Source organism: Fundulus heteroclitus, unplaced genomic scaffold, assembly GCF_011125445.2.
Source record: "Fundulus heteroclitus isolate FHET01 unplaced genomic scaffold, MU-UCD_Fhet_4.1 scaffold_40, whole genome shotgun sequence".
In the NCBI taxonomy this organism is placed as follows: Eukaryota; Metazoa; Chordata; class Actinopteri; order Cyprinodontiformes; family Fundulidae; genus Fundulus; species Fundulus heteroclitus.
This window is the reverse complement of record NW_023396813.1, coordinates 3307398-3320504: the sequence shown is the minus strand read 5'-3', so window position 1 is coordinate 3320504 and position 13107 is coordinate 3307398. Positions and strand designations below refer to the sequence as shown.

General features: G+C 45.9%; 1 protein-coding gene across 4 annotated transcripts in view; it reads left to right on the top strand.

Annotated features, from left to right (window-relative positions):
* ppm1f (protein phosphatase, Mg2+/Mn2+ dependent, 1F) overlaps window positions 1–11416 on the top strand; it is a 44047-nt gene extending 32631 nt beyond the window's left edge. For all 4 annotated transcript variants that reach the window (XM_036131018.1, XM_036131015.1, XM_036131016.1 and 1 more), the window contains exon 8: window positions 10302–11416. In XM_036131018.1, the coding sequence (XP_035986911.1) occupies window positions 10302–10669 (368 nt within the window). In that variant the 3' untranslated portion in view covers window positions 10670–11416. The remainder of the gene's footprint in view (window positions 1–10301) is intronic.
* Window positions 11417–13107: the final 1691 nt, after the last annotated feature.

Genomic DNA, 13107 nt, shown 5'->3' with positions numbered 1-13107 from the left:
TCCAGTTTTGCAACATGGTGCAGCCTTAGTTTATAGAAGGCAGATACAAGTAGTGAAATTAGCCCGAATACATTTCCACGCAGCACAGGAAGGAGGCATCTTCTCTGATCCACGTTCACTACAACGGAACCATATTAGGAGGCCACAAGAGCCGCAAACACATTTAAAAAAAAAAAAAAAAAAAGTTTTGTTTTTCCTGCGTCGCTCTCACAGCGTCACGGGTTGGCTTCGGTGTGAGTGGTTGAAATAGCACGTCGATAAAGATGACAGACAAGTGACTTATCCAATCATATGCAAGGGTTTTTGATAAGGCCCAGTCTTCAAAAAAGGCAATTCCTATGGAGAGGTCCCTGATGGATGTAAGTGGAGCTAGGTGGAGCAAAATACATCTGGCTAGAGTCAGGTTAGTTCAGTGCTCCCTTAAAAGTAAAGCCTTGTGTATGCTTAACAGCTTGCTTTTTTTATGGGCTTTAAAATCCCATAAAATAACCACATATCAGTATTCAGGGTTCCAAGCAGTCTTGAAAAGTCTGTAATTTGATCCTAATTTTATTCCTTATTCCATTATCCAAAATATAAAACCCCAGAATTTCTGAAAAGTCATCTTCGTTCGTTGGGGTTTTTCTAGTGCCACAGCAGGTCATCTGTCTCCATCTAACCCTATGTTTTGCATCTTCGTCTCACACCAAATACCTTCATGTCCTCTTTAACTCAATCCTGAAATTTTCTCTTTGGTCTTCCTCTTGTCTTCCTGTCTGGTAATTCCATCCCCAACACCCTTCTACCGACGCACTCACTGTCCCTCCTCTGTACATGTCCAAACCATCTCAGTCTGCCACTGTCTAAACCTCTCCCCACTGTTTTGTTGACGCCAAGGACCGTATTTTTTGGACTATAAGGTACTTGACCGTATTTTTTGGACTATAAGGCACACTTAAAATCCTTAAATTTTCTCAAAAATTGATGGTGCGTCTTATAATCCAGTGCACCTTATATATGATTACGGTTGTGTTTACTGATCGATTTTATGTGGTACAGCATGCTCAAAAATTTGTTAAAATGTGTAAATACGACTTTGGTTAGCAATGAAGCCGCTATGTTCAATGGATATTTGGAGTATTATGGTACACTGTGTCACTGTCTGATCGGCCCAGTAATAGGACAAAGTCGCACATAAACACATTAATTCATGGTGCACTTCATAATCCAGTGCACCTTATGGTCCGAAAAATACAGTACTTAAAATCCTCCACCTTCTTTATCTCTGCTCCATGTAACCTCATGTCTCCACTTGGGTCCCTCTAAATCAAACACATGGATTATGTCTTTCTACAGCTAACCCTCATTCCTGTCCTTTCCAGAGCAACCTTAATCTCTCTAGATTTTCCTCCATCTGTTCCCTGCTCTCACTACAGATCACATGGCATCTGCAAACGCCATAGTCCATTAAGATTTCTGTCTGACCTCATCTGTCAACCTGTCCATCAACACAGCAAACATGAAGGAGCTCACAGGCGGTCTTTGATGCAGTCCCACTTCCACCTCTAGCTCCTCTGTTACATCTACAGCACACCTCACCGCTGTCTTACAGCTCTCGTACATGTCCTGCACCACTGTAACATACTTTATGCTACTCTAGACTTCCTCATACAGAACCACAACTCCACTCTCTGCTCCCTGTTGTGTGCTTTCTCTAGATCTACAAAAACACAATGCAGCTCCATCTGACCCTCTCTGTACTTCTGCTTCAACATCCTCAATGCAAACACTGCATCTGCAGTCACTTTTTCTTGCATAAAACCACACTGCTGCTCACAGATGCTCACTTCTGATCGCAGTCTAGTTTCCACTATTACTTCACTGTGATATCAACTTTATTTCCCCATTGCTGCCTCAACTCCGCACATCTCCCTTGCTCTTGAAAATCGATACCAACACATTCCTCTTCCATCTTCTCGCTCTCTAGATCTTATTGACCAGCCTAATCAAAAACCCTACTGCTGTTTCTCCTAGACACTTCTGTAACTTCACAGGTGTATCATCAATACCAACTGCCTTTTCTTTTCTTTTTGTCTTTGCTTTCTTTAACCTTTGCTACTTCCTGATCCACAATAGTTATAATTCTTTATTCTCTCTTTTTTCATCATTCACTTCAAAGTACTTCTTCCATCTTCCTATCACACTTGTTGGGCCTGTCAGTACATTTCCATCTTAATCACCCTAACCAGCTGAACATCCTTCCCATCCCTGTCTTTCTGCCTCACAAACTTGTATAAATCCTTTTCTCTCTACTTACTGTCTAACCTATCATACAAGTCATTGTATGCCCTTTTTTGGCCTTAGCTACTTCTACCTTCACTCTACACTCCTTGCCACCCAGAGCCTGCCTCAACTCCTCCCTGAAAGCCACACAACTTTCTTCTTTTTTCAGCTTCCATCACTTTGTCCTCTTAATTTTTCACATCAGAGTACACACCACAATCCTGTGCTGTCAGGCAACACTCTCATCAGTCTATGGGCACTGAGTTCCTTCAGGTTACCAGACTTTATTTACACAACATGTAATCCACCCACATGCTCCCACCTCTGCTCTTGTCACCCTTTTTCCTGCCTCTTTCTGTAAGAGCATATTCACTACAACCATTTCAATCAACTTTGCAATGTCTACCAACCGTCTGTCCTACTGCTTTCCTGTTCTTGAAACCAAACCTGCAAATCAATACCACATCACCTCTGTTCCCAGTAATGACTGGAAATATTCTGCATCACTTCATTTAACTCACTACAGAAATTATCCTTCTCCTCTAGCTCTAACCCTTTGAGGCATAACCACCAAAAACATTGAAATATTTCAAGCTTCAGACTCATCACCTTATCTGACTAATTTACACCCAGAACATTCCGGACAAACTCCTCCTCCAGGATAAATCCTACACCATTTCTCTTCCCCTCCACCCCGTGGTAGAACAGCTTGAACTCTGCTCCCAGGCTTCTAGCCTTGCTACCTTTCCACCTGGTCTCCTGAACACTCCGTATGTCCACCGTCCTCCTCTGCACCATGTCAGCCAACTCTCTAGCTTTTCCTGTCATAATCTCAACATTCAAGTCCCTACTCTCAGTCCTAGACTCTTCTCTCTCTGCATACGAACACCTCTTCCTCCTCCTCTTTTTTGCTGATCATCTTTTACCAGCACCAATGGCAGTGGTTTTTAATCTAGGCCTCAAGTGATCCGGTTATGGAAATTCTTGACTTGCATGGTAAATTTGGCAAATGTTGAACACCATATGCCCTTCCTGAAGCAACCCTCCACGTTTATCCCTGCTTGGTACCGCAATAAATGGAACATAGGATACTGTTATTCCTTTGAGACTGCATTGCCAAATTTCAGAAAAATAAACATCATAGTTATCTTTGCTGCAAGGCAACAGTGCTACCCACTGTATTACACGTCATTAAGGGTTTTGATAAAATGTAATTGTTATGGATTTTGAAATGGAGCTTATGAGTTTGATTGACGTCTGTTTGCTTACACCACTACAAAAAAGTATTTTCTTTCCAAGAACCACACAGTAACAACATCTTTTTACCGTATGTCGTGGTTTTTAAGTGTTTGGCCCACATGCAGACACAGACGGAAACAGAAACAGTTTTAAGATGTTTATTTTGAGGCTCAATAACGGGAAAGCACACTGTGTGTGTGACAGGCGAGGTCTGAACGTCAGAGCTGGAACGACTGTGGAAAGGAAGAGGATAATTTTACTGAGGATCGACACCTGGGGAAAATGTGCCAGAAGCTTCGCCACTTACCGTTTGGTTGGGGAGACCTATCCAGGGGGAATAAGTGACGAGGGAACTCTGTGACTGTAACTCACTGATGGAAACAGGTGGCTGAGTGACTGGAGGGCTGACAAATGGAATGCTGGCGAGGGGTCCGGACAGCACCACAGAAACGGCAGGCAGGAGGGGCAGCTGGAAGAACCGGAGTGTTTGTAGGTGAACCAGGTGAATCCAGGAAGGGGTTCTCACGCCCAGCTTGGTACCACCAAGGGAGCATGACCCTGACACTATCCCCCACCCCCCTTAACGGTCGCCTCCTGGCGTCCCAGACGAGGAAGTAGAGGGACGAGAAGACCAAAAAGCATCGAGCAGAGCCTCATCGGCAACTGCCGAGCCGGGGATCCATGACTGCTCCTCAGGACCGCAACCCTCCCAATCGACCAGGTACTGATACCCCTTACCTCGCCGACGGGAGTCCACGATCCTGAGGACGCGGGGGTTCAGACTGTCCTGGGTGGGTGGAGGTGGGTTCGTCTGGAAGGCAATGTTCACTGTCAATGGCTGGTTTAACTTGGGAAACATGAAAAGTGGGATGGACTCGAGAATGTGGGGGCAGGCGTAGACGGACGGACGTAGGACTAATGACTCTTTCTATTTCATGGGGTCCAGTGAAGCAGGGGCGAGTTTCTTAACTGTCTGGTTCTTCAAGACGTCTCTGGAGGATAACCAGACCTTCTGACCGGCGCGATACTGGGGGGCAGGAACACGGTGCTGGTCGGCAAACCTCTTGTTCTGCTCTGCGGTGCGAGTGAGGGCGATGACAGTGGATCTCCAAGTGTCCTGGCAACGGGTGATGTACTGGTTGACTGATGAGACCGGTATATGGAGTTCACCAGCAGGTAGAAGAGGGGGTTGATATCCAAGTGAAATCTTGAAAGGGGAATGTCTTGTAGCAGATGAAACATGAGAATTAAGAGTGTACTCAACCCAAGGCAAAAACTTGTTCCAATCTGAGGGTGACGAGGAAGTGAGGCAGCGAAGAGTGGTTTCCAATTGTTGGTTCATCCATTCAGTCTGGCCGTTGGTCTGAGGGTGGTAACCGGATGTGAGGGTTTAGCGGGCACCGAGAGCAGAACAAAAGTGCCGCCAGACCTGGGAGATGAACTGGGGACCCCGGTCAGACAGGATGTCAACAGGAACACCATGGAGTTTAAACATGGCTTAATGAGCAGTTGGGCAGTTTGCAGGACATTAGGTAGTTTATGTATCGGGATGAGATGGCATGACTTAGAGAACCGGTCAACAACAGTCAATATGGTAGTCATACCTTGAGATGATGGGTCCAGTGACAAAATCCAAAGCGATGTGGGACCAGGGGTGTTTTGGAATGGGAAGTGGATTAAGCAGACCGGAGGGAGGCTGTTTAGATGGTTTATTTTGAGCGCAGATGGGGCAGGCACCAACATATTCACGCACGTCCTTGGTCCAGGACGGCCACCAAAAATGATGGAACACCTGGGACTAAGTCCGATATATCCCAGGGTGAGCCGAGAACTTCGAGTTGTGACACCAACGCAGTACATCAGGACAGACAGACTTGGGGACATACATCAACTCAGCGGGGCCGGTGCCTGGATCAGGATCTAACAGTAAGGCTTGGCTTATACAATCCTCCAGGTTCCAACGGGGAGCCCCAAAGGTGCACGTAGGTGGTAGAATGGGCGCCAGTTCCTTTTCTTGTTCTTGAGGTGCAAACTGTCGAGAAAGGGCGTCAGGTTTGATGTTTCTAGAGCCCGGGCGATAAGTTATGGAGAGGTTGAACCTGGGGAAGAAGAGTGACCTGCGGGCTTGACGGGGGTTAAGACGTTGGGCAGACTGCAGGTAAGTGAGGTTCTTGTGGTCGGTCCAGATCACTATGGGCTGCTCGGACCCCTCCAGCCAGTGTCGCCACTCCTTTCACGCTAGCTTAATAGTTAACAGCTCACGGTCTCCCACGTCATAATTTCGGTCGGCTGGAGACAGCCAGCAAGAGAAAAAGGCACGGGGATGCAGTTTGTTATCTGAGTCTGACAGTTGAGACAATACAGCTCCTACTCCTGTATCAGACGCGTCAATCTCTAGGGTGAACTGCTTGGCTGGGTTGGGATGAACAAGTATGGGGGCCTGTGAAAACCTGGTCTTAAGTTTAGAAAACAAAGCCTCAGCCTCAGAGCTCCACACAAAGGGAGCTTTAGGAAAGGTCAAAGCATGCAGGGGGGGCGCAATCTGACTGTAATTCTTAATGAAACGTCTATAGAAGTTGGCAAACCCTAAGAACCTTTGGAGCTGTTTTCTGGAGTCGGGACTCGACCACTCCACTACGACTTTAATCTTTTCGGGATCTGATCTGACCTGTCCTCCTTCTAAGATGAGACCGAGGAAAGAAACTGAACTCTTGTGAAACTCACACTTCTCAGCCCTGACAAACAAACAGTTTTCTAGGAGGCGTTGGAGGACTAGGCGGACATGTTGTTGGTGCTGAACAGGATCACTAGAGTAAATCAGAATGTCATCAAGATAGAGAAACACAAAAAGGTTCAAAAAATCCCGCAGGGCGTCCTTAACCAATGCCTGAAAGACGGACGGGGCGTTACACAAACCAAAAGGCATGTCCAAGTACTCAAAGTGACCAAGTGGGGTCTTAAAAGCCGTCTTCCATTCATCCCCCTGGCGAAACCGGACCAAATGGTAAGCGTTATTCAAGTCAAGCTTGGTAAAGGTGACTGCTTTCTGGACTGGTTCTAGGGCAGAAGACAACAGGGGAAGCGGGTATTTATTTTTAACAGTGATTTGGTTAAGCCCTCGGTAGTCACTACACAGCCTGAGGGATCCATCTTTCTTCCCCATGAAAAAGAAACCCGCACCTAATGGAGAGGAGGAAGGGCGATTTAACCCAGCTGACAGATTCACCAATGTATTTCTCAAGCACCTGACGTTCAGACCTCGAGATATTATAGAGGCAGCTGGAGGGTAGAGGAGCTCCCGGTTGCAAGTCAATAGCGCAATCGTATGGGCGATGCGGGGGAAGTGAGCACGCCTGGCTCTTACTAAAAACTAAGCGCAAATCATGATAAAGCTCAGGGACATGGCTAAGGTCGATGGAGTCCTTTAATTCAGGAGACGAATTAGAGGGATGGAAGACTGGCTGAGCTGACTGCAAGCAGCGTGAATGGCAGGCAGGGGACCAGGATTCTATCCGAGACTCTGCCCAGTTCAAATGAGGATTATGAATACTTAACCATGCCAGCCCTAAAACAACCGGAGAATGTTTAACGGGGAAAACGAAAAAGGAGAGCCTCTCTCTGTGATTACCAGAGACAAAGACTTCCAGAGGCTTGGTTTGATGTGTGATCAGAGTTCAACATTCTCCATCTAAGGCGGGGACCTGGAGGAGCGCAGACAAAGGAACCGTCTCAATACGGGACTGGGTGACCAAACCTTGGTCAATCAAATTAAAATCGGAACCGGAGTTAACTAAAGCAGAGACATTAAATCTTTCCCGGTCAAGGACCAAAGTAACAGGGAGACAGGAACGAGACAGGACCTGATCATCAAAAGATTTGGGGGACGAAATTTTACAATTGTCCACTGTCTTACCCACTACAGGTGACGGACCCGGTATTTTGGTCGAACTGGACAGGAGTTAACAAAATGTCCAGCACCTCCGCAGTAAAGGCACTGATTCTCTGAGAATCGCTGTTGACGTTCCTCACGGGTTAAATTAACACGGCCAGTCTGCATGGGTTCTGGGGGCGACGCCGGTGTTATCGCTGGTCGTAGGGAACCTATTCCCTGCACAAGTGGACCAGACAGCCATATATAAGGCCCGTTTACACTACACTTTTTTAACCGAGCCGAGACCAGTCCGAGCTCGGTAACCGAGATAACTCTTGTGTGTAAACAGTCAGCAGACTGAACCAGACCGCGCTAACGATAACCGGACCGCGCTAACTGCAGACCAGTTCATCAGCAGGTCTCGGACTGGTTTTTTTTGGCCCGGTTCCCTGATAACGAGGAGCGCATGAGCAGACCGCGTCATCCCCTTACAGTCAGCTGACTGTCAGCGGGTTTCCCGGCGTGTCTGGCTGCACGTCCCGATTCACACTCCATTCAGACAAATTTCAGACATTCATAATAGCTTCCTTACCGTGCCACACGGTTTCCAGTGATGACTCTGCTTATGAACCTCAGCGTCTGTTGTTGTTTCCTGCGTATGTAAATCCTTATTAGACGTTCATTTGTTTTATCCACGTCCCAAAAGCCGACTCTGTCTAACAATAACATCCTGAATATTACGGGTGCCGCCATTTTGATTTGCTCGGTCCCGCCTTCAACCCCAGAGAGCAGTAGTATCGCAGATCGCCACTAGGAGGCGAGGAGCAACCAAGGAACCGGGATAACCGAGATAACTCTTGTGTGTAAACGGCTGCATTTATCTCAGTTAACTGGACCAAGCTCGGACCGGTCTCGGCATGGCTTGGTTTTTAGGTGTAGTGTAAACGGGCCTATAGTCTCTCAGCTCGGCCCCCGGTTTTGACTATGTAACCGAATTGCTAAGGCGACCAAACCCTCGAAAGTAGTGGGCTCTTCAATGCGAGCTAATTTATCCTTTAATGTTTCATTAGAAAAAGACGGCTTGGAAAAAGACTGCCTTTAATGGCCGGGCTTCCCAGCCGGCGGCAGCAGCATATGTGCGAAACTCTACGGAAAATTCAGAGATGCATTGTTTTAAAGAAAGTAATAAGCGTGACTTCTGCACAGGATCCAACTCGGCCGAAAAGACTGTCTTAAATTCGCTAATAAATTCCGAAAAGGTTCAACCGAAGGATCTGCAGTCGGGAAAACAAGCTTCTGCCCATCTAAGGGCTCTTCCTGTTAATAATCGCAAGACAAATGAAATCTTGGCTTGATCGGTGGAAAAGGCACAAGGAGAACGATTTAAAGACAAAAGAACGGAAGCATCCGCAATCCTCACTGTCTCCCGAAAACCTTTCAGGACTCGGAGACGAGTTCTCTGAGACAGTGGTTTTTCAGAGGCTTCAGCTGTCAAGTTATCAGGGGGTGGAGCGCTAGGAGCTGGAGCGACAGGCTGACTCGACACGGAAGTGAGAGCAGCCATCAGCTGGTTAAGCTGAGCGGCGACTAGCTGTAACTGTTCCTGCGTTGAATTGACTGCTAAACCGAGAGCCTGCAACTTTTCCTGCTGGGCGGCTAACTGCCGACCAAATGTATCTGCTGGGCTTTGTTGGCCAGAGTGTTCTTCTGTCATGCTTTTTAAGTGTTTGGCCCACATGCAGACACAGACGGAAACAGAAACAGTTTTAAGATGTTTATTTTGAGGCTCAGTAACGGGAAAGCAAACTGTGTGCGTGACAGGCGAGGTCTGAATGTCAGAGCTGGAACGACTGTGGAAAGGAAGAGGATCATTTTACTGGCATGAATGCTGGCAAGGGGTCCGGCCAGCACCACAGAAACGGCAGGCAGGAGGAGCAGCTGGAAGAATCGGAGTGTTTGTAGGTGAACCAGGTGAATCCAGGAAGGGGTTCTCACTCCTGGCTTGTTACCACCCAGAGAACATGAGTGGAGATGCCAGAGCAAAATCTGAGTGGCGGGGATTCCGAAGGCTGGTTAACTGAGCACAACGCCAAGACAGGTGAGTAAATCCAAACACGACAAGACTGGAGAATAACAGGAGACAGAGTTTGTCCAAAACAGGGTTTTCAAGAAATCACAGATACGAGGCACGGGAGACAGATCAGAGGCCTAGTCATACCACGACGGGGTAACACTCTGGCATCTTCCAACTGTCTCTGAACTCCTTATAAAGCCCAAGGTGAAAGCTCCTTGATGAGCAGCAGGTGTGGGCCATGCCCACCAGCACACTGCAACCACCTGTGAAGCAGAGTTAGAGCACGAAAACACAGAGAACCCTGACACTGTAGGTTTTGGAACTGTTAATAATTTTGACATCACAGAACGTCACTTCAAGAAGCCTTAGCTAACCTTTAAGTATTTATTCAGAGACAATCTTTCAAAATGAGATTAAAATGACACACTAAATACTTAAGTTGTTAAAATTTTAATGTCATCCACTTGAACAGTTTTGATCTTTGGCTCCCCCTTCATTTAACAGCAACTTAAATTGTGCTAAAGTTAGGTGACCACATCAGAGGCAGAACACAAAAAACAGAGCATTGAACAATAGATAACTGCGATCTGAATACAAATGAGATGCAGCCGTGATGCACTAATTCTAAAAATCTCATTGAGAGCCAGCAGGTGGCACTGCAGAGCTTTGTTTTGTTTCAACAATGGAGTCTGTGAGGCTTTCATGATTGAAGAAGCGTTAAGAGGCTGTGGGAATGGAAAGAAAAGTAACCAGAATGTCTGCTACAGTGAACAGGCTTTGCTGTCTCCCATGATGTGCTGTAAATTATTCCAGGTTTGCTTCAAGATGCTAATCCCATCCACATTCCCACTCCAGGTGACTTTGATCAGAAGCCTTATGTGTCCGGGGACGCTGATTCCACAACCATACAGCTTTTTGGAGATGAGGACTATGTGCTGCTGGCATGTGATGGTTTTTTTGATGCCGTTAAACCTTCCGAAGTCCCAGATCTGGTCGTTCATGCCCTCCAGGAGACAGGCAACCCCGAAGGTGGAGGAGATCTTCCACCAGAACATGAAAAATATGGTGTGGGACACAGAGTTGCAGAGAAGTTGGTAGGCCACGCCAAGGCAGCAGGGTCCAGTGATAACATCACAGTAATGGTAGTTTTCCTGTGTCCGTCTGGGCAGCTGCTGGCTGGAACTGAACAAGTGGCTCCACCTGTGAGCCAGGGTCCTATCTGACAGACTTCATCCTGTCTTGGACTGAGATGATAGCACCCACATAAAAGTGAATAAGGACAAAACAAATTCAGCGCTACTCGGGACACAAAATACACAGCTCCTAATTATGCTAGATTGGTGTTTGGCTAAATAACCTACTTGGAAAATAAATCATGGAAATATAGTGTTACACAAGTGTTCTCTACCATTAATGTGACATTTATCCTGTACAATTCAAAAGAAACATCAGGGGGATGACAAATGTAAAATATAAAAAGGTGCAAGCACGTGGTTGAATAAGTGTGCACAGTCCTAATCTAAATCTTTTTGTACACCTTTTGATCCAGTTTGAAATGGGGCGATAACCTAACAACGCTCACACACCTGATGAACCTGATCCAAAGTTAATTTGCCCTAGTAGGAGATTCCTAACAATTGCTTATTTGTGTCATTTAGCTAAGACTACCTAAGAGATGATGCATATTTTCTTGGTTTTTGTGGGTTGTGTTCTGGTAGTGCAGCAGTCTCCTTCAATTCAATTCAATTTTATTTCTATAGCGCCAATTCATGAAACATGTCATCTCAAGGCACTTTACAAACTCAAATTCAATCAGATAATACAGATTGGGTCAGATTATACAGATTGGTCAAAATTTCCTATACAAGGGAATCCAGTTGATTGCATGAAAGTCCTGACAAGCAGCATTCACTCCTGGAGAAGCGTAGAGCCACAGGGAGAGTCGTCTGCATTGTCCATGGCTTTGCAGCAATCCCTCATACTGAGCAAGCATGAAGTGACAGCGGAAAGAAAAACTCCTCATTAACGGGAAGGAAAACCTCCAGCAGAACCGGGCTCAATATGAACGGTCATGGTGACCGACTGGGGGTTACAGAAGACAGAGCAGAGACACAACAAGAGAGACAAAAAAGCACAGAAGCACACATCGATCCAGTAATCTGTTCTACATTAGACGGTAATATCGGGTGATCTGTCTTCCCTGGATGATGTCACAGCTAACAGACTAGGTGTACCTACTATGAAGACAAAAAAGAGAGAGAACGAAAAGTTAAAAGCTGAAATGACGACAAGCAATGCAAAACTGGAGAACAGTAAAACTTAGTAGAGTTAGAAAAATAGGCCCTGATGTCCTGCAGCAGCCTAAGCCTATAGCAGCATAACTATAGAGGTAGCTCAGGGTAACATGAGCCACTCTAACTATAAGCTTTGTCAAAAAGGTAAGTTTTAATATTCGTCTTAAAAGTAGACAGGGTGTCTGCCTCACGGACCAAAACTGGGAGTTGGTTCCACAGGAGAGGAGCCTGATAGCCAAAGGATCTACCTCCCATTCTACTTTTTGAGACTCTAGGAACCACCAGCAGACCTGCAGTCTGAGAGCGAAGTGCTCTGTTAGGAACATATACGGGGTAATCAGAGCTCTGATATATGATGGAGCTTGATTATTAAGGGCTTTATACGTAAGAAGAAGAATTTTGAATTCTATTCTTGATTTAACAGGAAGCCAATGAAGGGAGGCTAAAATTGGAGAAATATGATCCCTCTTGTTGATTTTCATCAGAACTCTTGCTGCAGCATTTTGGATCAGCTTCCAAATCTTCCTGTGTTCCTTATGATCAGAACTGAAAAACGCCCTGGCCTAGCTACAATCTTCCAAATCTTCTCTAAGTATCAATGAAATAAAATCATGGGCACAGTGAAGCATGGTGGTGGCAACACCATGCTAAGAGGTTAATTTTCTTAAATAGGGCTTATCATGAACACCGTTTAAAAAAAATAGTTTTTGAATGGCCTAACCAATCGGTTAGGCCATTCCAAAACTTTAATTTTTTTAAACGGTGTGCATGATAAGCAGAACCACACTGCAAACATGGAACTAAAAATAGTAGAAATTAATGTATTTGTCCTGGATTTGAGCAGGTAAATAATCTTATCTGCCAGTGGAAGGAGTATTTTTACAACCTGACTCTAGCAAGATTGATATCGCTCCGCCTAGCTTCACTCACATCCATCTGGGACCTCTCCCATAGGGTAGTTCATTGTTATTGTTTTGATGCGGGTTTTTCGCGCATGCGTGCCGGACTGGTAGGCAAAAGGCGAACACATTGACGGACGCAAACAGAGAAACTGACGAGTTCTCCACGTATTTTTCTTCTTTAGATAACGTATCACAAGATCGTTTTAAGAGTAAGTTGATGGTTGGTGGTATCAGATTGCCAGATCCACACAGCAAAAGCCTGAAGGGACGGAGCGAGTCTGTGAAATGCTGGCCAAGGGTTCCTTATAAACACGGCAGGCCAGTACAGACGAGAGAGCAAGAAAGCCCCTGAAACCACTGGACGGCTACTATTATTTTATATTGGGAAAAAGGCTCCAGCAACGCCCGCGACGCCATGAGGGATTAAGCGGTCAGAAAATGGATGGATGTATGGATGTTCAGACA